This window comes from Somniosus microcephalus, chromosome 20 (genome assembly GCF_052327205.1).
Source record: "Somniosus microcephalus isolate GS21.2 chromosome 20, FLI_Smic_1.0, whole genome shotgun sequence".
NCBI classification, from domain to species: Eukaryota; Metazoa; Chordata; class Chondrichthyes; order Squaliformes; family Somniosidae; genus Somniosus; species Somniosus microcephalus.
The window spans coordinates 43,315,511-43,342,987 of NC_141006.1; the positions used below are offsets into that span (position 1 = coordinate 43,315,511).

At 41.8% G+C, this 27,477-nt stretch overlaps 1 protein-coding gene across 22 annotated transcripts in view; it reads left to right on the forward strand.

Moving 5' to 3' along the window:
- Window positions 1–27,477, forward strand: part of macf1a (microtubule actin crosslinking factor 1a) — a 628,388-nt gene that overhangs the window by 489,363 nt on the left and 111,548 nt on the right. For all 22 annotated transcript variants that reach the window (XM_085962506.1, XM_085962516.1, XM_085962528.1 and 19 more), the window contains one exon: window positions 150–1,621. In XM_085962506.1, coding sequence (XP_085818632.1) covers window positions 150–1,621 — 1,472 coding nt within the window. The remainder of the gene's footprint in view (window positions 1–149; window positions 1,622–27,477) is intronic.

The following is a 27,477-nucleotide window of genomic DNA, read 5'->3' on the forward strand; positions in this document are numbered from 1 at the left end:
GTTTGCTTTCGATTCCAGATTTGTAGTGCTTTTAAAATCTCTATTTGCATTGTTTACATTTTGTGGAAAATTTGGAGAATATTACCTTATTTATGTATGTTTCAAAATTAATTGGTAAATAACATGTTGCTTTTAATTGTTATTTACAGGTGATCGCATAAACCAACTTCAAACAACTCTGGCCAGTTCTCAGCAGTTCCAACAAACTTTTGATGAACTTAAGTTGTGGCTGGATTGTAAATGCAGTGAGCATACTCCGAGGTCTCCTGTGTCTGCAAACCTTGATGTTTTACAATCTCAGATAAGTGAGCAGGAGGAGTTCCAAAAAAGCCTGAATCAGCATTCGGGCTCCTATGAGATGATCCTTGCTGAAGGGGAGTCTCTATTTCGAAGTGCCCAACCTGGAGAAGAAAAGATAAACCTTCAGAGTCAGTTGTCAACCCTTAAAGAACAGTGGGATGAGCTAAGCAAGCAGGCAGCAGGCAGACATTCTCAACTCAAAGACTGCCTTCAGAAAGCACAGAAGTACCGACAGTATGTGGAAGACTTGCTCCCATGGATAGAAGAATGTGAGTTTAAAATTGAAGAACTGGAGATCACCATTGACCCAGCACAACAGAACACCTCTTTAGCTAGTGCTAAAGATCTACACTATGATGTGGAAAAACACCGTTCACTGCTGGAGATGATGAACACTGCTGCTGACATCCTTGTAGATTCCTGTCAGGTCGATGAAGAAGATATTAGGGAGGAAAAAACAGATATAAACCAAAGGATGGATCTTATTACAGAGCAACTTCAAGCCAAAAGTGAATCAATAGAGGAAATGGCCCAAAGGTTAAAGGAATTCCAAGACTCCCTGAAAAACATTCAGAAGAAACTTGATAATACCAAACAGCAGCTTGAAATATATGATGCTCTTGGACCACAGGCCTACAGTAATAAAAACTTGGAAAAGCTGAGGACACGGCAGGAAGCTCTTCAGATCTTAGAACCGCAAGTGGACTATCTGAGAGATGTCGCCCAAGGTCTAGTAGAAGATGCTCCTGAAGGTGCAGATTCATCACCGCTCCTGCAGCAAGCAGAAGTAGTTCAGCAAGAATATGGCGATGTAAAACAGAGAGTGGATGAAAGCTGTTTGTCAATGGAAAACAGACTTCAAGGAATCGGACATTTCCAGAACCGTGTCAGAGAAATGTTTTCACACCTTGCAGACCTGGATGACGAATTGGACAGCATGAGTCCCATTGGGAGGGACCTGGACAGCCTGCAATCACAGATTGATGACATTAAGCAATTTATGAGAAAACTCAAAGAATTGAAGAAAGATATTGAAACTTCAGAAAAAGAATGCAAACAGATGCTAGAGGTGGAAGGCAGTCCAGATCTACAAGGGTTGAAACGAGAGCTTGAAGCCTTGAACAAGCAATGTGGTAAACTACTGGAACGAGGGAGAGACAAGCAAGAGCAAGTAGAGATGACTGTGGCACGTGTTGAAGATTTCTATGAAAAACTCAAAGAACTGAATAGCCTCTTAACCAAAACAGAAGAGGGTGAAGAATTGCAAGGGATGGTGGGAACGGAAGTTGATGTCATCAATCAGCAACTGGCAGATTTTAAGGTAAGATTTGTTTTATCTGTTATTGCTTTGGATAGATGAAAATACCAGTTGTAAAATTAACCAGAGTGCAGCAGGTGCAAAATTCTGATCCGTAGCGCCTGTTTTTTGGGTGCTATGAGTGCCTTTGGATATCCAAAATGGCATCCACGACGGACGCGCGCACTTCTGGTGTGAGTCGCGTTGGAAGCCATGTTAGTGAGGGCGTTAGCGTTCACACAGTGAGCATCCGCCAGAAGTATGCAGAGTAGGCAGAGCATGATGTCACGCTGATTTGACGGCAGCATTGCAATTTTGGAGCTAACGCTCCAGCTAACGACCTCTCAAGCTCGCACAGTTGAACATGTGTTCAGCAGTATGAGGGACCCCCCACCAGCGCTATTTAAAGGGATCATTACGTAAGTTGCTGGTTGATTTGTACTGGCTGTTGTTACACTTCTACAAGTGTTTGGTGGCTGCTATAGTTGTTAAAGTTGCTAAAGTCTACAGGGAGCGGTGTGGCAGGTGCTGAAGGACTTTTTCTGACTTCAAGGCTTCTGCACAAACCACTAGCTAACAGACATGGGTGCAGTAGTAGGCATTCCCCTTGGAATACAGCTTGGAGAATGAACAGAGGGGATGCAGAGCAGGACAAGCTGCTGAAGAATGGTGAGGAGAAGGAGGGTGGGGGGGAGGGCTCTCAGCGGGAGGATATTTCCACCCAGGGTGTTCAGGGAGGAATTCTCCTGCGAGAGAGAGGGAAGTGTGTCAGTGAGTGTGATGCAATCTGTTTGGGTGATGTGGCTGTCATGGTTGAATAGCTGGCAGTGTGTGCAAACTGTGAGATGTGGGTGTGAGGTTTGCAGCAGTGTTAATTGTATGAGGGTGAGGTGAAGCTGTGAATGTTATGTATGAGTCCTGATTGATGCAGATTGTTGGTAGGTGAGTGATGGGGGTGTTTGGTGCATTGTGCAGTTGCTGAGGCTAGTGGTGCAGTTGGTGGGATATGGCATTTGAAGATGCATTCACTGACCTTGACCAGTCGTGTGAGATCATTGAATTTTTTGCGGCAGTGCATCCAGGTCCTCGGGGCTTGGCTCCTGGCATTGACCGCCACGGCTATCTGCTCCCACTGCCTTCTGAGCATTTGTCTGGAGAGCCTCCTGTGGCTATAGCACATCTCTACTCCTTTCCACCTCCTCCAGCAAGGCCTCCACTGCAGCATCAGAAAACCTTGGAGCCCGCTCTCTCCCATGTTGTTCCATTATTGAGTGTTTCCCAGGTTAGAATCTACGACGACTTCCACCACCTGCTCCAGCCACAATGCACCTCCTCTTTAAGAGGTGCATGCTGGCCTTGTGTTGCCGGCTGGCTTTAAGCGGTACTAACCTCTCACGATTTTGAGCCTCCTGCTGATGCGGGCAGCCAATCAATAGCGCGGTTACAGCTGGCTGCACACTACAATCATGGAAATGAGCACGCAGCTGGAAGTGGGCGTGCTGCCTCCGCCACACTGAGCGGGTGCGGGTTAATCGCTCATCACAATCCCCGCGCCTGTTTTCAGCGGCTATCGAATTTAACCCCCAGCATTTTTTTCAAGTTGGCATGTATGGCCTAACATTGGATTATTTGAAATTCAATTTTTTATACATTCATCCTCATTCATTCTATCTACCACATACAAATAAATAGGCTGTTATCAAAACGAAGGAAGAAACCGCTGATATACTAACCATAAGAGTCTGGTGCAATATAGGAGTCTTGGAAGTGTGTGGTTTTCATCTGGTATCACATTTCAGTTCTTCCCCAAACTCACCGATCCTCTGACTCTGGCCTTGTGTGCATTCCCTTCTTCCTTTGCCCCATCATTGGTAGCCATGCCTTATAGAATCATAGAATGATACAGCACAGAAGAAGGCCATCTGCCCCATGAGCCTTCTCTTTGAAAGAGCTATCCAACTAGCCCCACTCCCCTGCTCTTTCCCATAGTCCTGCAGACTTTTCCACATGAAGTATTTCTCCCTTTTGAAAGTTATTATTGAATCTGCTTCCACCACCCTTTCAAGCAGTGTATTCCAAATCCAACAACTCACTGCGTAATTTTTTTCCTCGTGCCGACTCTGGTTCTTTTGCCAATTACTTTAAACCACAACCCCAGTTTCTCTAGTCTCTCTACGTAACTGAAGTCTTTTATCTCGGGTACCATTCTAGTAAATCTCCTCTGCACTCTCTCTGAGGCCTTGACATCCTTTCTAAAGTGTGGTGCCCAGAATTGACCATAATACTCCAGCTGGGGCCTAACCACTGTTTTGTAAAGGTTTAGTATAACTTCCTTGCTTTTGTATTCTATGCCTCTATTTAAACCACCTAGGATAAGAACATAAGAAGTAGGAGCAGGAGTAGGCCATACGGCCCCTCGGGCCTGCTCCGCCATTCAATAGGATCATGGCTGATCCGAACCTAGACTCACGTCCACTTCCCTGCCCGCTCCCCGTAACCCCTAATTCCCTTATCAGCTAGGAAACTGTCTATCTCCGTTTTAAATTTATTTAATGTCACAGCTTCCACAGCTCTCTGGGGTAGCAAATTCCATAGATTTACTACCCGCTGAGTGAAGAAGTTTCTCCTCATCTCAGTTTTGAAAGGGCAGCCCCTTATTCTAAGATTATGCCCCCTAGTTCTAGTCTCACCCATCAGTGGAAACATCCTCCCCGCATCCACCCGATCAAGATCCCTCACAATCTTATATATTTCGATAAGATTGCCTCTCATTCTTCTGAACTCCAATGAGTAGAGGCCCAACCTACTCAACCTTTCCTCACACGTCAACCCCCTCATCTCCGGAATCAACCGAGTGAACCTTCTCTGAACTGCCTCGAGAGCAAGTATATCTTAAATATGGAAACCTGTATGTCTTTTTAACGGCCTTCTCAACTTGTCCTGCCACCTTCAAAGACTTGTGCATGTACACCCCCAGGTCTGTCTTTTCCTGCACCTCCTTTAAAATTGTACCATTTAGTTTATACTGCCTCTCCTCATTCTTCCGATCAAAGTTAATCACTTCTCAGCATTAAATTTCATCTACCATGGGTCTACCCATTTCATCAGTCTGTCTATGTCCTCCTGAAGTCTGTTACCATGCTCCTCGCTGTTTACTACATTTGAGTTTCATGTTATCTGCAAACTTTGAAATGATGCCCTGTATAACCAAGTCCAGGTCATTTAATATATATCAAAAAGGGCAGTGGTTGCAACACCGACCCCTGGGGGCACCACTGCACACTTCCCTGCAGTCTGAAAAACAACCGTTCACCGCTACTCTCTGCTTTCTGTCCCTTAGCCAATTTCGTATCCAGGCAGCCACTGCCCCTTTAATGTCATGGGCTTCAATTTTGCTAACCAGTCTATTAAGTGGTAGTTTATTAAACGCCTTTTAAAAGTCCATATACATAACATCAACCGCACTACTCTCAACAACCCTCCCCATTACCTCATCAAAGAACTCAAGCAAGTTAACTAGAGCCCATCAATATAAGATAGTCACCAAGGAATCAAATAGGGAATTCAGAAAAACTTCTTTACCCAGAGAGTGGTGAGAATGTGGAACTCGCTACCACAGGGAGTGGTTGAAGCGAATAGTATAGATGCATTTAAGAAGCGGTTAGATAAGCATATGAGGGAGAAAGCAATAGAGGGTTATGCTGATAGATTTAGATGAGTAAAGACAGGAGCAGGCTCGAGTGGAGCATAAATGCCAGCATGGACTGGTTGGGCCAAATGACCTGTTTCTGCTGTATATCCTATGTATGTAAATTAGTCAAACACAATTTGCCGTTAATAAATCCGTGCTGAATTTCATTTATTAGCCCATACTTTTCCAAGTGCCAATTAATTTTGTCCCGGATTAAACGTTTCCCCACCACCAACATTAGGTTGACTGGCCTGTAGTTGCCGGGTTTATCCCTCTCCCATTTATTGAGCGGAGGTGTAACATTTGCAATCCTCCTGTCCTCTGGCATCACTCCCATGTCTAAGGAGGATTGGAAGATTGTGGCCAGAGCCTCCGCAATTTCCATCCTTACTTCCCTCAGCAACCTAAGATGCATCCCATCCGGACCGGGTGACTTTTCTACTTTGAGTGCTGCCAACCTTTTAAGTACCTCCTGTGGTAAACCACTGTCATACCTGTCTGTGTCTGTATGTGTATTCCACTAGGTACAGGTCTGGACATGCCTCGGCTGACTCCTCCCACTATTCCAGGTATATAAGTGACTACCTCCCAGTCCCTTAGTATTCTGGACGGGTCGACCACTCGAGACAAGACCTTCATTCTTTAGTTAATAAAAGCCTGATTGTTACTCGCTCAACTTCAGTCTTTTGAGTAATTGATGGCGCATCACCTCCTTTATCTATTTTTATCCTATCCAATTTCTCTACAACCTCCTCCTTTACTGTGACATTGGCAGCATCCTCTTCTTTAGTGAAGACAGATACAAAGTACTCATTTGGTACCTCATCCTTCACAAGATTTTTTTGGTCTGTAATCAGCCCCACCGTTCCTTTGACAACCCTTTTACTACAGGAAACTTTCTGACACGGACGGGACCGAGCTGGTGCCGTAACATCAAAAGTGCCGGACATACCAGAGTTAATGTTTAAACATACGGAACTGAGAAGCTCCGTGTGAATCAACAAACCCAACAGTCGGCTGCAGCTGCAAGCGTCTGTAGCTGAAGCTGTTGCTATAGCTACAGACCTTGCAGTGCTTGACTGGGGGAAAAAAAAGCAACGACAACTAAAAAAAACATATAGAAAACGGCTCCTGATTTTTGATGTTAGATCGAGTATTCCGGACATATAACCTCCGGATAAACCAAAGTTTCCTGTATTACAATTTATGTTTATAATAGACTTTTGGGTTCCCTTTTCTGTTATCCATTAATCTATTCTTATGCACTCTCTTTGCCCCTCTTGCTTCCTGTTACAGTTCTCCTCTGTACTTTTTGTATTCAGCTTGGTTCTTTACTGAATTATGAACCTGACATTTATCATAAGCCTCTTTTTTGTGTTTCATTTTATACTCTATATCTTTAGTCATCCAGGGATCTCTAGATTTGGATGCCTTTCATTTCCCCTTTGATGGAATGTGTCTAGTCTGTACCTGATCTAGCTTCCCTTTGAAGGCCTCCTATTGCTCATTTACTGTTTCACCTGCCAATTTTTGATTCCAATTCATGATTTTTTAAAAATTCATTCATGGGATGATGAGATGTGGGCATTGCTGATGAGGCCAGCATTTATTGCCCATCCCTAATTGCCCTTGAGATGGTGGTGGTGAGCCGCCGCCTTGAACCGCTGCAGTCCGTGAGGTGAAGATACTACCACAGTGCTGTTAGGGAGGGAGTTCCAGGATTTTGACCCAGCGACGATGAAGGAATGGCGATATATTTCCAAGTCAGGATGGTGTGTGACTTGGAGGGGAACTTGGAAGGTGGTGGTGTTCCCATGCGCCTGCTGCCCTTGTCCTTCTAGATTGTAGAGGTCGCAGGTTTGGGAGGTTCTGTCAAAGAAGTTGCTGCAGTGCATCTTGTAGATGGGTTCACACCACAGCCATGGTGCGCCGGTGGCAGAGAGAGTAAATGTTTAAGGTGGTGGATGGGGTGCCAATCAAGCGGGCAGCTTTGTCCTGGATGATGTCGACCTTCTTGAGTGTTGTTGAAGCTGCACTCATCCAGGCAAGTGGAGAGTATTCCATCACACTCCTGACTTTTGCCTTGTAGATGCTGCAAAGGCTTTGGGAAGTCAGGAGGTGAGTCACTCGCCGCAGAATACCCAGCCTCTGACTTTCTCTTGTAGCCACAGTATTTATGCGGCTGGTCCAGTTAAGTTTCTGGTCAATGCTGACCTCGAGGATGTTGCTGTTGGTGGGGGATTCAGCAATGGTAAGCCTGTTGAAGTTCAAGAGGAGACTGCTAGACTCTCTTGTTGGAGATGGTCATTGCCCTGCACTTGTGTGGCACGAATGTTACTTGCCACTTACCAGCCCAAGCCTGAATGTTGTCCAGGTCTTGCTGCATGTGGGCACGGACTGCATCATTATCTGAGGAGTTGTGAATGGAACTGAACACTGTGCAATCATCAGCAAGCATCCCCACTTCTGACATAATGATGGAGAGCAGGTCATTGATGAAGCAGCTGAAGATGATTGTGCCTAGGACACTGCCCTGAGGAACTCCTGCAGCAATGTGGGCCAGATCCCTTTTCAACTCATTGAAATTCGCCCTCCTCCAGTTGAGTATTTTCACCTTTAATTTTTTTCCTTGTCCTTTTCCATAACTACTCTAAAGCTGATGAAATTGTGATCACTGTTTCCCAAATGCTCTCCCACTGAAACATGCTCCACTTGCCCCACTTCATTCCCCAGAGCTCGATCCAACACTGCTCCAGACTTGGTACCAACTGCTGGACACATCATTTTCTTTTCATACACTCAGGTGCAGACTTCAGTCCTGAAACTATAGCACTCATTTTTCTTGGTGTCGCATTAATAAATACAATACCTAAATGGCTTCAAAATGAGGTTTGTAGTCCTTAGGAATCCTGACGGGCCTGATTTATATTCTGAAGCTGGTAGACTGATTGCTACAAGTTTTACACTTTTGGACCCTGACCAAAGCAGCTTTGGCGAATGCTGCTCAGTTCAAGCAAGGGGCCCCTTTTCACTTCACTTGTCTGATTCCTAGGTGGTATTTATCACATAAATGCAGCATAGCAAATCATCCTTTCAGAAGAATGCAGCATGCCCTGAAAAAGTTCAGTATTTTTGGTAAGAAAATTAATGCCCAATGGCCAAATGAGAACTGTGATTTATCAAGCATTCTGGACTAAGTTCATCCAGAAGGAAATGTTTAGATTAATGGAGCAGTGACTTGTTTCAGTGACAAGTCTGGGCTGTGCTTAGAATTTTGGGGCATCCCAATCGACCTGCAAGAAAACCTCTTTGGAATCACATTTAAAAGAAAATCTCTTTGGGCAACACATTGAAATATTACCATTAGAACTTCAAAAGAAATTCCAGGCATGCCTCATAAATTGGCTTCTCCTACCCTTACTGTCAGGCACCCACCCGCGGGGGGCGGCGGGGCGGTTGGGGAGAAGTAGAGTTTATTTCACAGCAGTTGTTAACTTCATTCTTGGGTTCAGAAGATCTAGACAAGGGGCCCAGTAGGTTTCTGGAAAAATAGTGGCTACAACTAGCACCGCCTTCATGCATCGTTGATCCCCTCCCTACACTGGAGAGTCACATCTAACATTTGCAGTCGAATGGTAGATACCTCATCACTTTGAGCAGCCGTAAGGTTATTCCCACAGATTACTGGGATTCCCCAAGCTTCACAATAGTAATTTTCCAGGCATAGTCTTTAAGCACACTGATATGTCTGTGTACATCATGAGCTTTATATAAATGAGTTGTTTTTTGAAAGGAGAATGATAAGCTTATCTTAAATTTATATGGCAATTTTTGAGAAGTTCAGTCTTCCTGCCCTGCATGCCGACTCCAGTGATGTCCGCAATGGTGAACCACCCATGCTACAGGCTGGAAGTGCAGATCCTTGTTACAAATTTCAGATCTACCTTTATTCTTTTGGATTTAGTGGTATTTATCACTCCTATAAGTAGTCTCCATTCAGGAGTGTGAGCATGCTGCCCAATATCTAATCATACGATAGCATAACCAGAGAGCATACAATAGGACTCCCAAGTGATCTGACCTGGATATTGTCTCTCTTGCACATGCCTTCATGTATTTCTGCAATATTTCAGTAGATGGACTGTGAGAAAAGACCAGATACAAATCATTTTTTTAACATACAGCATGTGAATATACAGAGTGACGATTGTTATTAAATCTCATCCTAATTCAACTGATTTTTGTTGTCTCCTTGTGAACAAGAAAAATAATCTAAGTACGCTACACTGACCCTTTTAGCAGGCTCATTACATTTTTTCTGATCAACTAGCACTTGGAAAGTTAATTTTTATGACTTGCCTATGTCTCTGGTCCATTACTTTGTACTTTTCAGACTACATACAAATGTGTTTTTCAGTCAGTGTGTGAAAAATTTTGTGAAAGAATAAAAAGCAGATTATCATTTTATTCTAGTAATCTGAATTTTAAATGTATAATTTATGTTTTTCACGACAGGTGTAAGTACATTTTGCTTTGGACCTAATTAGTCTTGTGAAGTTAAAAGCTGGAATTTATCAGATTAATAATATTAATACACTATCATTAGAATCATAGAAACTTACAACACAGGAGGCCTTTTGGCCCATCGTGCCTGTGCTGGCTCTTTGGGGAGGTGCTCAGTCCCACACCCTCGCATTTTGTCCGTAACCCTGCAAGTTCCTCATCCTCAAATACCTGTCCAACTCCCTTTTAAAATTATTTATGGCATCCGCTCCCACCATCTTTTCAGATAGAGCGTTCCAGATCCTGACAACTCACTGGGTGAAAACATTTCTCATCTCCCCTTTAGATCTTTTGCCATGATTTTAAATCTCTGACCTCTGGTTATTGACCTATTAGCCAGAGGGGATAGTTTTTCTCTCTCTACTCTATTTAAAAACCTCTCATCATCTTGAAAACCTCGATTAGGTCACCCCTTAACCTTCTCTGTTCCAAGGAGAACAGTCCTAACTCGTCCAACCTCTTCTCATAACTGAAGTCCCTCATCCCCGGTAAGATCCTGGTAAATCTCCTCTGTACCCTTTCGAAGGCCTTTACATCTTTCCTGAAGTGTGGTGCCCAGAATTGTCCACAATACTCCAGCTGAGGCCTAACCAGTGATTGATAAAGTTCTCGCACAATCTCTGCTTTGATATTCTATTCCTCTGTTTATAAACCCAAGTAACCCAGATGCTGTTCTAACCACCGTATCAACTTGCCCTGCCACCTTTAAGGATTTGGGGATATGAACATCAAGGTCTCTTATACTGCCTTTCCGTATTAGTCGTCCCAAAGTGCATCACTTCACACTATTACTGTGCTTTGTTTAAATGAGCATTTCATTGAGTATGGCATCAGAAGGAGCTGCACATATAATTTAAAAATACATTTTAAATGATGCTCTTAATGTATTATTGGAATAAAGTCCTTCGATTAAGGCATTGCTTGTGCGTACCTTAAAAAAAAATGGATGAAACAAACTACTGCAAATGCTGCCACTTACCTGGAGCTAATATAAATTGCACCAATTCCATTAATGAGCAGCTGGGCTGAGTTAGCTAGTTATTCTGCTAAAAATAACATGCGGAGTCTGTCACCTGTCTTTAGCTAACTATTTGTGTTCCTCCCCAATACTTGACATAGCAGTCTGTGTCTGGAGTTCTACAGCACTCTGCGCCTGTTGTCTCAGGACCCCTCCCTGTAGAAGCATGAGCTTGAATATCATGGCTTTGCTATTTTTAAGAAATGATGCAGAGCAGAGAGCATTTAACAGCCGTCTTAATGGCTTCAAGTTTTTTTGAAAATAAAGACACCCATGATTAAAAGTGATCTAATGTTTTTAACCCTGCATTTATTTTCTTAGTTTAATTTGTGTTTTTTTCTTTTTTCTAACCTTTTTTTCCACCAGTTATTGCCCCTCACCTCTTCCTTTTCTGTCGACACTGACTGTTTGAGGTATGCTTCCACAGGTGTGGTTGCTTTCCTGTACCTTGCACAAATGTAAGCCCCAGACAATGATTGTTGGCAGGCTATTGGAGTCCAAGGGACGTCACAGCCAAGTACAATCCTGTTCTAACCCGACATCCAGATATCCACTTTCACTGGAGGTCATTGGATAATATCAGGTCTGGGCATCCTGGTCAGATTTTGCTTCCCTAAACCATGCGAGCAGAGGTCAGTTGCAGCACACTCGCCACTGCCCTGGATGAAATCCACTAGTTTAACATGTACAGATTACACCTGGGACTTTCACAGTCTGCATGGTGCAACTATTCACTGCCTTAACAAGCTGAGCCATTGGGGAACATAAGAAATAGGAGTAGGCCATTTGGCCCTTTGAGCCTGCTCCGCCATTCAATAAGATCATGGCTGATCTTCCTCATCTCCACTTTCCTGCACTATCCCCATATCCCTTGATTCCCTTAATATTCAAAAATCTATCAATCTCTGTCTTGAATATACTCAACGACTGAGCCTTCACGGCCCTCTGGGGTAGAGAATTCCAAAAATTCACCACCCTCTGAGTGAAGAAATTTCTCTTCATCTCAGTCCTAAATGGGTGACCCCCTTATTCAGAGACTGTGACCCCTGGTTCTAGACTCCCCAGCTAGGGGAAACACCCTCCTTGCATCTACCCTTTCAAGCCCTGTAAGAATTTTGTATGTTTCAATGAGATCACCTCTCATTTTTCTAAACTCTGGAGAATATAGGCCTAGTCTACTCAATCTCTCCTCATAGGACAATCCCCCCATCCCAGGAATCAGTCTGGTGAACCTTCGTTGCACTCCCTCTATGGCAAGTATATCCTTCCTTCGGTAAGGAGACCAAAACTGTACACAATACTCCAGGTGTGGTCTCACCAGGGCCCTATATAATTGCAGTAAGACGTCTTTACTCTTATACTCAAATCCTCTTGTAATAAAGGCCAACATACCATTTGCTTTCCTAATTGTCTGCTGTACCTGCATGTTAACTTTCAGTGATTCGTGTACAAGGACACTCAGGTCCCTCTGAACACCAACATTTCCCAATCTCTCACCATTTAAAAAATACTCTGCTTTTCTATTTTGCCTACCAAAGTGGATAACTTCACATTTCTCCCCATTATATTCCATTTGCCATGTTCTTGCCCACTCACTTAGCCTGTCTATATCCCCTTGAAGCCTCTTTGCATCCTCCTCACAACTTACATTCCCACCCAGCTTTGTATCATCAGCAAACTTGGATATATTACATTTGGTCCCCTCATCCAAATCATTGATTTAGATTGTGAATAGCTGAGGCCCAAGCACTGATCCTTGCGGTACCCCACTAGTTACAGCCTGCCCACCCAAAAATGACCCGTTTATTCCTACTCTCTGTTTTCTGTTCTCAATTCTGAGCTCGATTCTAAGTGCTTAGGAATTAAAATGTTAGGTTTGTATTTTATTACGCTACGCAATCTTAAAAGCTGTCTGGTCTCCTTACAGCAGCAAATAAAATGAGAAGTTAAAACCTTTCTGTTCAAAGTTATTCTGAACATCAGTTTAATATGCAACAAGTAGGTATTACCATCAGTCTGAGTGGCCAAATGATATGAAGATTAAGCGACTAATTCAAAACCGCTCAATTGTCCAATCAAGACAACCAATCACAGACGTGTGCATCAGCCCAAGACAGTGCACGAAAGGCTGACTGAGGATTCTAAAATCCCAAAGAAACACTGTTGGACAGTAACAACTTTTTTTTTAAGTGACAATGTAATACTAAAAATGGCAAAAGAATTGCATCAGACTGCTTCGAAGTTCAAAAATAGGTCTGTGGTCACACTGAAAAAATAAATTTGATAACATAATTTAATTTGGTCACTTTTTATTAGTTAGTGTTCACTGCTCGCTCAACCATGGACTTCAGGGTCAGAAATGACAGTATTCCCTGCCAAAATGATTACTCAATAGAAACTTCTTAATGGCCCACCTCCATGGCAAGCAAAATATTCCCATTATACAATTATTTGTGTTAAGTAAATACTGTTGAATATGTGGGAAATAAATTGGTACTCAATTAAATGATCCCTAAAAGTAAACATTTTTATTAACCATTGCCTTGAACATACTGTGTTGCTATAGTTAGAAATTAACTAGAACAGAACTGGCCCTTATTAAATTATGTTGTGGTACCTTTTGATAAAATAACAACCTGCCCGTAAGTGCACACCATATGATAGAATGTTTCATTGTGCATCAGAACATGGTAATCTACCAAACATCTCTATTTTGTATTCATAAACATTTTCCTCTTTCTGCAATTCAGCCTTTTTAAAATAATCCATTATTTTACTCTGATTTTGTATTTTTCAGTGACCTGCAGCAAAGCACTGTTTGCTTATCTAACATTTCCTCAATATGTTTCTTCATCTTAAGCATGGAAACGTTTTTTTAAACCCTGTACTTGCTAATAGTGTCGCAAATGGTTCAGCTGAAGAACAGGACACACGCTATATTTGACTTATAAATAGAAATGCTGTGAAAATGACTGCCTTGTCATGTTGATGCAGTGCAGGAATGGTATTCTAGTTCCAATTGCAACTTCATTACAGTGGTGGCTGTTACTGTGTGAAGTGGTTCAGTGATGCATTCAGCCAGTATTATCAGTGATCAACCATCTATGTCGCACCATGTGAGTTGAGGTTAAACTATCCACATTTGCTATGTCGTGGTGTCACCTCTTATAAACACTGCAGAGTAGAGTATTAATCTGCTTTGGCAGCCTGCAGGGATGGAATGTTTTTGAATTGTAAAGTTTCTGTGGGTTATTCCAGTCAGCTGCTAAATACTTGTCTGTGTTTTAAGGTGTTCCACAATAAGAGGTTTCTGCACACGGACCTGTGCATATTTTAGTGCTTCAGTCTTCCAGTGGGAAATTCAAAAGCTGCACATACATACACGGTAGACTCCCTAATCAGGCTACAGCCATTGCGTTTTGTGGAGTAAGAGGGGAGAAGGCAGATTGGTTTCAACTAAAGAATGGATAAGTGTTAAGTTCTCCTTTTAAAGTTCGAGAGTACAGCATACCTGATGCACAGCTGCCTTACCCATCCATTTCCAGATCTGGCTGAACCACATCAAACTCTACATGACCTCACTCTGCTACGTCAAAACCACCTACTACTCTAGGATCATTCTAGAAAGAAAATATAACCCCAGTCTCCTTTTCCCTGCTACCACTGTCTCCTTAAACCCCCTTTACCTACCCCCTCCAATCTCACCTCTAACAATAAGTACAAAGAGCTCATAGACTTCATCAACAAGATAGAGACCATCCACTCTGCTTCCCCCTTGCCCACCAAGGCAAACCTCCTTCATCCCCCTCCAATCCTAGCCATAAACACCTATCTAACTAGTTTCAACCCTCTCTCCCCATACCCTCTCTGAGCTCATCTCTTCCATGAGACCGACCTCCTGATCCCTCATTTTCACTAAAATCCTGACCACCTAAGTTCCCTTTGCTGCTCCCACGCTACCTGAAATTGTGAATGTGACCACTTTCTTGCCCCTTCTCAAAAAACTCACCCTCGACCCCTCTGTCTCAGCTAACTAGTACCACCCCATCTATAACCTCCTTTTCCTCAAGTCCTTGAACATGTCGCATTCCAGAATCAATGTTCATCTCTCCTACAACACCCTGTTTGAATCCTTCCATTCAGGTTCCCCCCCCCCCACAACACTGAAACGGTCCTAACCAAAGTCAGGAATGACATACTCTGTGACTGTGACCATGGCGCATTATCTCCTTATTGTCCTCCACCTCTCTGAAGTGTTTGCTGTGGCCATCCTCCTCCAATGCCTATTCTCCATTGTCCAACTCAGTGGGGCTACCCTTACTTGGTTTCATTCTTACCTATCCGATTGTAGCAAGAGCAACTCTAGCAATGGCTTTTTTTTCCTCAAACCCCATATTGTCATTTCCAGAGTCCCCAAGGATCCATCTTGGCCCTCTCCTCTCCTACATGCTGCCTTTTGGTGACATAATTTACAGACAGGGGGGTCAGCTTCCACATGTCAGTGAAACCAGCTGTACCTCTCCATTACCTCTGTCAACCGCTTCATTGCTTCTGTGCTATCAGGCAGCTTGTTCAACATTCAGTCTTGGAACAGATGTAATTTCATCCAACTAAACGCTGGAAAGACTGAAGTCATCATCCTCAGCCACTGGCACAAACTCTGTATCCTAACCATCGACTCCATCCTCCTACCTCACCGCTGTCTCAGGCCGAACCTCAGAGTCCTAGCTGAGCTGAGTTTCCAATCCCGTGTTTTCTCTACGATAAAGACCACCTATTTCTACCTCTATCACCTACCTCCGCCCTTACTTCAGCCCATCTGCTGCTGAGCCCCTAATTCAATCCTTTGCTCCAATGATATCCTGGCTGGCCTCCCATCTTCCACTCTCTGTAAACCTCAACTCATCCAAAACTGCACTGCTTCTAACCTATCCCTCTCCGAGCCCTGCTCACCCATCACCTCAGTCCTCGCTGACCTACATTGGCTTCTGGTCCCCAATGCCTCAAATTTAAAAATCCAGTTGTGTGTTTAAATTCCTTCATGGCCTCACCCTTCTCTGTCTCTGTAACTTCTTTCAGCTATACAACCTGCACGCCCCCCCAAAACACTCTGTTCCTCTGAATCTGGTATCCTGTGCATCGCCCCCCCACCCCAGTCCCGCCATTAGCAACCATGCCTTCACCTGCCTCGGCCCCAAACTCTGGAATACTCTCCATCTGCCTCCCCTCCTTCAAGATCCTTTTTAAAGCCCACCTCTGACGAGCTTTTTGTCAAGTTGGTTAAACACGATTTGCCTTTAACCAATCCGTGCTGGCTTTCCTTAATTAATCCACACCTATCCAAGTGACTGTTAATTTTGTTCCTGATTACTGTTTCTAAAAGCTTCCCCACTACCGAGGTTAAACTGACTGGCCTGTAGTTGCTGGGTTTATCTTTACACCCATTTTTGAACAATGGTGTAACATTTGCAATTCTCCAGTCCCCTGGCACCAGCCCCGTATCTATGGAGGATTGGAATGTTATGGTCGTACCTCCGCGATTTCCGCCTTCAATTCCCTCCGCTTCCTAGAATGCATCCCATCCGCTCCTGGTGAGTAAGTCCAAAGAAAAACTGAAATGTCTAGTGCTAAAATATTCACTACAGTGTTTTTTTTTTCATTATTTCATCTGTCCTAAATCTATTGGAGTAACAAATGATTTTTGATAGTTCTACGTGATGAGAGGTGGAGATGCACTTGGGTATTAAAAAAAAAGTGATTAGCATGATGTATTTTTGGGGTAGAGGGAGGGTAGAGAAGAACTCTTGCTTTTGATTGCTCATAAATGATGTAATGTTTACCATTGTGAGAAGATGCTGAAGCTTAACAGTCACTTACACTGGCAACTGGAGCTTTCAAAGTGAGAAAGGCCAGAAAACTTACCACTTACTTTGTTTGGGGTGGGAGGTGAAAGTTTAATATCAGGAAATTTAACCTTCGTCATTTAGTTCTTTTGAAGGATATTATCACCTAACATTATAGGTCATAAAATGTATTCATAAATATTCAGAATGGCAGTTTGGGTACACTTCATCTCTCTTCTCAGCCTCCCCCTATTACTATGTTTCTCTGAACAAAGCATTTTGTGTATTGAGAAGGCACAATGAGGTTCTTGTGTATTATAAAGGTGCATAACAATCCTGCAGTGTAACATCAAATATATTGTAGCATTGTAAAGAAAAAAAATTCAGCTGCCTTTTAGCAGTGTGCTATAAACTGAGAGCATTACAATAAGAATAGGGTACATGAGCAATGAGGAGACCAGTACAACCTGAGACATGAGTTACATTTAAGTGTTGCCTCCAGCTTCCTTTCGTCATTGTAGAACTGCTGTGCTAATGCCTCACAGTTCTCGTGTTCAGAAAGGAACCCTGAGATGAGGCAACAGTGGTAAGCACCTAAAACTAACATTTAAAGCCATATGTGAAAGTGAGCATTTACAGTTGAAGGAGTTTACAGCTTGGGTTTCTTGACCCAGGGGTAGGTCAGTGAAAGATTAACTGACTAATATTTAAACACTTCTTAGGGGCATTGCGCAGAATCCCATTCAGCCTATAAGTATCTGATACCAAACTTTTTATAGATTGCCTGCTGTGGTTAGAAATAGCAATGCAAAGTATTTTTTTTACATCATGAATCAGAAAATACCTAGCCATCAGATTCTTAAAGAGCAGCTTAAAATATTATACTCCGACTGTCTGCCACTGCTTAAAATATCGTGCATTTCTTTGCAGTACACATTGCACAATGAGACATTAAATACAGTACAATAATGCTTAGCAACTGTGGAAAGGCTTTAGTTTGTTTTATAATTCCTCAGACATTTCCCATAATCAGGGATTCCCAATTTTATTCTTTCTCAGTGCAGCCCATTTCCCCTGCTTACAGTAGGATTTGTAGATGAAGTGGTGCTCAGAACCTGTTTCCAATTTGACCATTCTACTAATACTTTATCATCCAACGATTTTCAATCCAACAGTAATCTTTATTTATATAAAAAAAACTTTGTGTGTGCATGTAACTGCACCTTGTGGTAAATCACTTTGAAATATTACCTTTAAAGATCGTGTTGCTGATGTACAAAACAATTTATACAGACACATATCTGTAAGATCTATTAGCAATTTAGATCAAAAGAGTGCTGTTTGTTCTACCAATTAATATGCCACATGCAAATGATTGTTGCCATTTCAGTGCCAAGTTTGTAATGCAAGCCCTATTGACAAAGTTGAAACCAGTATTAAAAACTAACCTGCTGCAGGTCTCTGCTTTTCATACATCTGGCATGTATAACTTTTGCAGTCCAATTTTTTTTTAATATCAATTATCTCCAATTGGGAACATGAAGTCATGTCATGAAATGCATATAGATATAATTATGGAAATTCTGTATTTTGGGTTCTCAACACAAAAAAGAACTGTCTGTCTGGTTGTGGAATGTGGTGGAAGCAAGGCTAGTTCTGACCTCATCGCTTCTGCACCTGGTGTGAAAAGTTCCACGCTACGTGGTGCACATGAACAAACGAATGACTTTTTGCATAGTTGCTTTTAAAGTCAATAGCAAGTTTATGTGCTTCAAATAAGTTGGCTCCTATTAAAAGACATGAATTTGATGCATGGGGTTAATTGTTATTTTAAAACTACTTAGCTTCTTGTATCACAAATTCCATCAAAGTCTAAAACTCAAATCAATAAACTTCAGTTTTGAGGCAATCTGCCACTTTGAAATTTGGAGCCAGTTACTAACGAGTTACAGTGCTGTGTATGGTAATTCCAGATGTTCTGATGCAAGGTGTACTCTTATTGACCTTTCCTAACGTCTTCGTGTTGACGTGTTCTCCTGCGTGACAGACACTCTACTCTTACGAATCCAATCTCCCCACCCCCTCCTGGTGGATTAAATTACTAACTGGCCGACGAGAGAGCAATGCTGTGGTATTCTGATTTCCATGGAACTGTTGAAAATTCTTGAACCCAGACATGGTTGACATTTCTTGTGACACTTATGTGCACTTGAAACTAGGAAGATAACTGCACTGAAGAACACAATAACTTACATTTCAGAGATTTAATTTCTTTCATGTAAAACCACTAATACACAGAAGGGTTAAGAGAATACAATGCAAGTGCCAAACTGATTTTGTTATAAATTAAGTTTTTAAAAATGCATTATTTTCTTAGTTGAAAGGATGAAAACCTTACTAATGGTGACTTGTATGTCCCAATAAATGAAGATCTTGGAGGAGCTTAATGGAGGGATTTTTTTTCTTTTGTTTTTCCTGCCAAAAAAAACTAGTAAACATTATGGTATCTTTAGTACAATTTAGATGATACTTTATAAAATCTTGTACAGTAAGCTTTTGTCAAAGGTTTATCTGTAGCTCATCCAATAGCTTAGTGAATAAATACACCACTCAGTGTAGCACTAAACTATATGGATGAGGAAGTCCCTAGATCAATTCCGTGTTTCTGCTCAATCAATTCATCTTAGCAGGGGCAGCACTTGACGCTGCAATTAGCCCTAGCACCCTCGGGAAGATAAGCATTTGCCAAGCTTCCCACTACTGATCACTATCCAGTGACCCCTGCTAGGTAGGTGTGTAGTAGTGGAGGCTGTAGTGCATGTGAAACTGCAGAAAAAGCCAGGAAAGAAGGGGAGGGCGTTGGAAAGGAAATGAAAATGCATCAAAAATATTTCTATATGTTTTAAATGGAACAAACTAAATGTATCTTTAGGCAGCGATGCAGACAACAAAATAAAAATCTATGCAGTGTATCTGACGAACCTTTATAATTAGAGTATCATTTATTTGCCTAGTGATATATGTTAATTTCTCCAAGTATGCGTGTAATATTCTAACTTATTTGAACATGACGCACAAAAAAATTTAAATGTGATGTGTTTCTGTTTTGGTTGAATGCACTTGCTGTGGAGATCATAGCTTCAAGTCAAAAGGCTGACTGCCAGCTTTAATTTGGATAATTTTTGCAAAATCTTGAATAGGCTTCTAAATAATGCACCTGGTGATATGGGACTTTTCCACATAAGAGGAGGGCAAGACTGATGCCTCAAGTTTCCTCAGTACCTGTGGAGAAGCCCAAAGCATGTACTGGCCAATCAAGCCTGCCACCAGTTTCATGAAAGTAAGTGATCATTGATGGAGGGGGAGGGATGGGGAAAAATAAGTCACAGTGCCTTACCAAAGTAGCAGATTAATAGAACCAACAGCTAATCTACACTATTTTAGGAAGATGGTTGTGGTGGTTGAAGGTCAATCATCACAGCCCCAGGACATCACTGCAGTGTCCTAGGCCCAACCATCTTCAGCTGCTTCATCAATGACCTTCCCTCCAACATAAGGTCAGAAATGAGGATGTTTGCTGATGACTGCACAGTGTTCAGCGCCATTCACAACTCCTCAGATAATGAAGCAGTCCATGCCCACATGCAACAAGACCTGGACGACGTTCAGGCTTGGGCTGATAAGTGGCAGGTAACATTCGCACCACAGAAGTGCCAGGCAATGACTATCTCCAACAAGCGAGAGTCTAACCACCTCCCCCTGACATTCAACGGTATTACCATCGCTGAATCCCCCACTATCAATATCCTGGGGGTCACCATTGACCAGAAACTTAACTGGACCAGTCACATAAATACTGTGGCAACAAGAGAAGGTCAGAGGCTAGGTATTCTGCGGCGAGTGTCTCACCTCCTGACTCCCCAAAACCTTTCCACCATCTACAAGGCACAAGTAAGGAGTGTGATGGAATACTCTCCACTTGCCTGGATGAGTGCAACTCCAACAACACTCAAGAAGCTTGACGCCAACCAGGACAAAGCAGCCCGCTTGATTGGCACCCCATCCACCACCTTAAACATTCACTCCCTCCACCACCGGCGTACCGTGACTGCAGTGTGTACCATCTATAAGATGCACTGCAGCAACTTGCCAAGGCTTCTTCGGCAGCACCTCCCAAACCCGCGACCTCTTCCACCTAAAAGAACAAGGGCAGCAGGTGCATGGGAACACCACCACCTCCAAGTTCCCCTCCAAGTCACACACCATCCTGACTTAGAAGTATATCGCCGATCCTTCATCGTCGCTGGGTCAAAATCCTGGAACTCCTTCCCTAACAACACTGTAGGAGTACCTTCACCCCACGGACTGCACCGGTTCATGAAGGTAGCTCACCACCAACTTCTCAAGGGAAATTAGGGACGGGCAATAAATGCTGACGTGGCCAGCGACACCCACATCCCATATATGAATATAAAAAAAAATTGTATCATTTGCCCTCCCTGATCTATTTGAAAAGGACAATCAATTATTTTGGAGTGCAAGTATTGAATTCTTTACATCTTGTAAGTGCTATAGTTTACAGAAGTAGTCTTGTGGTTTTTCTTTGCATTTCAACTTAAATTTTCCAATTTAAAGGCAGGAGAATTTAACATTTTTCTACTTTGGACACTAGCTGTCCGTGTCTATTGCACCCAGCTCAAGTATAGTGCAGTATAGCACAGTAAAGCTCCCTCTATCCGGCCTCCAACAATTTTGCCTAAACTCGTGCCTTTGATGAGCACGTTTGCTGCATCACTGTGATTCTTCCACTTCCCACGTCAGCCATCCTTATGGCCTTTCGGTGTGAGATTGCCAAATTGTGTTTTGTTCTACAACCTGAATCCACAAGAACCTGAATGGAGATTTTATGTGGGACTAATAACTGATAGATGATGTTTTCCTCCTATCTATCTTGGGTTTATTCAAACCAAGTACCAGACATCAAGGGACAATGTGATAATCCACTTTGTCCTCTACTTCCCTATATTTCTGATTTTTATCCTGTTAGTTTTCTTAAAAGTGCCTTTGATAGTGCAGAGATGAAAGATTTCCACAGGTCTGAAATTGATGACCTACTTTTATGAAGGCACCAATAACCCATCTTCTGTAAAAGGCAAGCAGATTTTTTTAAATGTGGTTTCTTTTTACCTCTTGGTCAAAGTTAATCACAATCAATCTGAACTGAACCTGCAGAAGAACACTGAAAAGACAAAAAATAAAAATAAAAGCAAAAATTCAAAATGGAACAAAGGAAACGTAAGATTTGAAGAAATCATTTGATAGCTTTGAGAAAATTACCACTTTTCTTGTGATTAAAGTACCTGGACAGTTGACTGAAATGGGGGTTATTTTCCATGCGTATTTGTTCTGAACCAGTAACTAAAATAATTTTGGACTATTGTAGTGTATAATTCGTAACATAACCAGTCATCACAGTACCAACTTATTATTTGTCTTACTTGTTTGGGATATTGTGGTCTGCAAAGAGAAAACTTCTTGGGTACACGTTTCCACTTAAGTACAGTAGAATTACGTGGAATCTACAGCACAGAAACAGGCCATTCGGCCCAACCAGTGTGTGCTGGTGTTCATACTCCACACGGATCATCTCCCATTCCATCTTTCTCATCTCAGCCTTTCAGCACATCTTTCTATTCCCTTTTCTCTCATGAATTCATCTAGTTTCCTTCTGAAAGCTATTTGCCTCACCACTTCCTGTGGTAGCGAGTTTCACATTCTAACCACTCTGAGTAAAGAAATGTCTCCTTATTTCCCCATTGGATTTATTAGTAACTGTCTTGTATTTATGGCCCCTAGTTTTGGATTCTCCCACAAGTGGAAACATTCTCTCCACATCTACCCTGCCCAACCCATTCATAATTTTAAAGGCCTCTAACAGGTCACCTCTAAGTCGTCTCTTTTCTAAAGAAAAAAGCCCCATCCCGTTCAATCTTTTCCGATACCTGTAATCTCTCAGTTCTGGTACCATCTTTGTAAATCTTTGTCCCACTTTCGCCAGTGCTTCTATGTCCATTTTATAGTATGGAGACCAGAACTGTGCACAGTACTCGCTAAGTACAGCCTGACCAGGGCCCTATACAAGTGTAACATATCTTCACTACTTCTGAATTCTATACCCCTGGAAATAAAGCCCAGTGCTTTAACGTTTTTAATTGCTTTGCTGACCAGCGATGCTGCTTTTAATGATTTATTCACCGATCCTATCACAAAAGTTGTAAAAAGTACTGCACTGAAAACTGCTTGTTGAGAGAACCAGGCGTTAACAATCTGAGGGTTATATTTGTAATTCATTTTTACTATGATTAATATCAATGAATATTTTGTAATCTGAAGAATGCCTGTAGGATGTGTGCACAATAACAGAGCAAATGGTTTTCATCTGAAAATGACTGTGTAAGTGGTGCTTACTCCCATACATGTAAAGAACTGATTTTTGGGGGGGAAATTAACTGAAGGAACATTGATTGCTATTCACAAAGTTTAGTGAATAGAAACCACTGTGTGTTAATTTGCTGTTAAAATGTTGTAGCTGCATTGACTGTGAACATTGAACATTTGTGTTCCCCCTTCCAAAGCTCTGCTTTGGAAAAAAAAAATGCTCAAAACCAAAGAAGCTTTTGAGAAAATAAAGAATATATTGTGACTAATAATAATGCTATTTCAGGAACTCCAGTGAATACAAGCTATTATAGTAATCTGAGTTTCCATAGCACTTTCACAAGCTTTTTGATCGTGCTGTAAAACAATACACCAGGGAATGTTTTCTTAAACTGGTGGGCTGATGGCCGTTTACCCTGTCCATTACTGTGGTTGTATCACTGTGACTGGCTGAGAGCAGCAAAACAAGGAAACTAAGGGGGCAGGGATTGGAGAGGCACCCAGTACATGACAAAACAGAAAAGGAATTTCAAGTCTGATTTAGTATTTCCGTAAGATTGTGCTGAAAAAGGCAAAAATCTTTTCCCCTAGAATGTCTTGCATTCCATTGGCTAATCTGGTGCTGAGGAGAAATGTTTTACATTGCACAGGGTTTATTTTAGTTTTTAATTATAGGGGCTGCCTGTTTTGTTGAATTCAAGAGTCATCTTGTTAAATCAAGTGACATTAATTCTAGAATATCCCAGATAAGCCAACGTAATTATTTTTTAGTGCGATTTATATAGCCGCTAAGAGTAGAATTTTGTAAATAAAAAAAGCTCTGTGGTCTACAAAGTTGGAAAATTAGTGAAGAGGTTTAAGATCAAGAATATTAAATACTTTGATTTTAGTTTGCTTTTGAAGTAAAAGCAAGCAGTATGTACCTTTTTTTAAATGCTAAATTAAATTTGTGGTCTGCAATTTTCAAAGTAACTTTTAATTCTTAGATATATATTAGTGTTTTTATCCTAGATTAATGTTATTTTGATTTAGAGTAAGAGACTGACTGCACAGAGCTGACAGAATATCCCATTTCTGAGACACTTTTTGTTAGGAAAATTGCAGAATAGTTCAACACGGTCAAAGTATTAATCTGGAGATTTGAAGGCTTTGTTTTTAGGCTGCAGCACACTTTCCACAGTGTTAATGTCTCGTATGTAAACTACTGCACAAGCGGCAGACAAACGGCCACTAAAGAGTCGACTTTCTGAGAAGCAGCAGTTTGACCACATGGGGCTGAAACGTAAGAGGGGAAGGGGAGAGTGCACAAGGTCGAAACTTCAGCGGCATTCACAATGTTGCAGGACTGGCGGTGAAAATAGGATCACAACAGATGCTACTCAGAGAGTGTGTGTGTGTGAGAGCGAGCAAGCAGAAAAGGGCGTTTCTTTGTCTGTGCAGCAGGGAGACACTGAAGTCAGTAGAGGGAGAAAAAATGCAGTGGAAACCGTTTGCCTAGTGTACTGTTTAAGATCCCGTGGCAGTTAAACAATCGAGTAAAATAAGTAAGTGTTTAAAACTCTTTTATAACCTCTATCTAAGTTCTGGAAAGTTGTCACGGCTGCTACGGGATTCTTTGTGGCTGTGAAAGCGTAACTGCATCTAATTAGCCACAGAAGCTGACGTAGGCTATGGGATTAATCACAGCAACTTCAGATTGCCCATGAGCACGCCAGTCCTGCTAACTTTCTTTAAACAGCACATGCTAAGGAAGGAACTGCCCTGGGAGAGGCTGATTTTTGGAAAGACTGGACAGAACGCAGAAGCTCACAGAACCCTTTTGTTCAAGAGTAAAAGTTTGCCTTGCAGAATGTGACAGCTGGATACAACGCTTTCAAGAACTGGGAAGAAAATTAACTTTGTCCTGCATCTCTTGTCTGGTTGCTACAGATCATAAACCAAGAGGAAGAAGAAAAGCTTTTTTGCCAACTGATGTGGGGGAAAATAACACTTGGACTGAAACAGGAATAGATAAATTAGCAAACCTTGCTGAATTAGGAGCTGACAACTCTAAACATCAGTGTGTTTCACGTTGGAGTTATTTTTGCTCTCAGTGCTCTTCAATAGATAAACAGTGTAAACTAGACACTGACTGGAATTACAGAATCAGCCAGACTGGTTTACTAACATCAACCTGCAAGGAATTGATTTATAGGTAATAACCTAACATCATTTTTTAAAAATAATAAAAGAAACCTCATCTGGAACGTTTTAGTCATTGTTCTGAAGTTGTGCAGTTTTTTAAAAATGCCATGATGTTGCTAAGAAAGGAAGCAGCTGAAGCGCCCCTGATTGAAGAACTTCCTGTCTTTGAATCTGCCGGAATATCCGCCAAGAATCACTTTTCAAAAGAAAACATGTCGATTTTCAAGGACTGCCTCTCTTGCAGCAGCCGGGTACTTGGGCATTGTAGTTTGTGGTTAAAATGAAAGGAATTTACACAGAGTTGGACTACAGCATATGAAAGGCCTTATTCTTATCAGCCAAGATGCATATGAACAGAGAACCTGAATTGACTGCACAAATGTAGTTTTGGCTATTTTTCGTAGAAGTGATTTTACTGATCGGATGTGCTTCATTGATATGTGACAAGTGAGTAATACATGCTGTTGGAACATCTACACTTTAACGACTGTTGGTGAATTAATTAAAATTCACAAACAGATTTCTCTGTTGGATTTAAAGTGTAAGTCACTAACTGCTGAAAGTTAGATCAATTTTTCTTCTTGTGGATTTTTTAAATCACTGTGGAACTATGGGGAAGCCACTCAGCAGGCCAGACTGTTTACGACGTAATAATCCTACCTGTTTAGGAAAAAGTGAAGAGGATGATATGTACATTGAAGATTGCTACATTCCACAAAGATCCATATATGACACTATGAGAATTAATGAACAGATAGACCTTGGATCGAAGGCGAACCAGCCATCAAGAAATTTTGCTGATCACACACACTCACAAAGCCAGAGAGCTGTAGAGACTAGCACTTTATCAAGTAATGGAACTCCCACTACATCCAGTGTATTTGAAACAAGAACTAGTTCTGAAAGTAAAAAATTAGATGAAAGAGTCATATTTGATGCATTAAAACTGAGCAGTGATGTGATTCGGTCCTCTGGCCCACCAAAGAGGAGGCCTCATGCGGAGAGGAAAGAGAACGTAAACAGGAGATCATGGAAAGCTTTCCTGCCACCAAACTTCCCAGACTTCACAGAAAGAACTGAGATCCCAGCAAATGAGCCTGCAGGTAGTGCAAACTCAATTAAAGAGAAAAGACATTCTAGCCACTTGCCTGTTGAATTACCTAATCTCGCTCCTGAAAAAGAATTGGCCATAGTTAAATCAACAATAGAAAATGAAAAAAAATCCACAGGAACCCTGGCATTTCAGCAAGGAGCAGAAAGCACATTGAAAGATGCGACAGTATTCTCTCAAAGTTCAGAAAGTGAATGTGCTCCATTGCTGGAGTACAAGGATGTACCGATGATGACGAGACATTTACCGGAGAATCGTACATGTATATCTGCAACCTGGCCAAGAGCCTTCAGGGCCAAAGGGACATTAGATGATGCCTCATTTATGCATAGAAGAGCATATGAAATAGCACAAGAAAGGAGAGCTATATATGCAGCATCAATTGAGTGTGGAGGTGTTTCAGATTTGGGTACAACCAAACTGGACACTGATATTGTATATAACATGCAGGAGGTTACTGCTAAATTTGAAGACCAGGATTATGATGTGGAATTCAAAAGCCATGTAAATCCTGAGATAGAGGAGCAATGTGAAGATGAAGAAATGCTGTTTGATTTGGAATTTCTTAGTGAAGAATCAGCACTTCAGCAGCTGGATGCTATAATCCTGGAAAGTACAGAGAGAGACACAGACTCGCTGTTACAATTTGAACAAGAAGAGCAGAGATTGACTGAAAACAAAGAATATCTCAATGAAGAATCAGCACTTCAACAGCTAGGTGCTGCAATCACAGAGGAAGATACAGACTCTCTATTAAGATTTGGAGAAGAGCAAATACTGATTGATAACAAAGAATTTGGTCAAAAATCAGCATTTCAACAACTAGATGCTGTAATGGAAACGACAGAGGGAGATACTGACTCTCTGCTACAATTTGAAGAACAAGAGAGAAGCCTGATTGAAGACAGCGAAGTTCTTGATGAAGAATCAGCACTTCAGCAGCTAGATGCTGTAATCTTGGAAAGCACAGAGAGAGATACGGACTCGCTGCTACAGTTTGAAGAAGAGGAGCGGAGATTGACTGAAAATAAA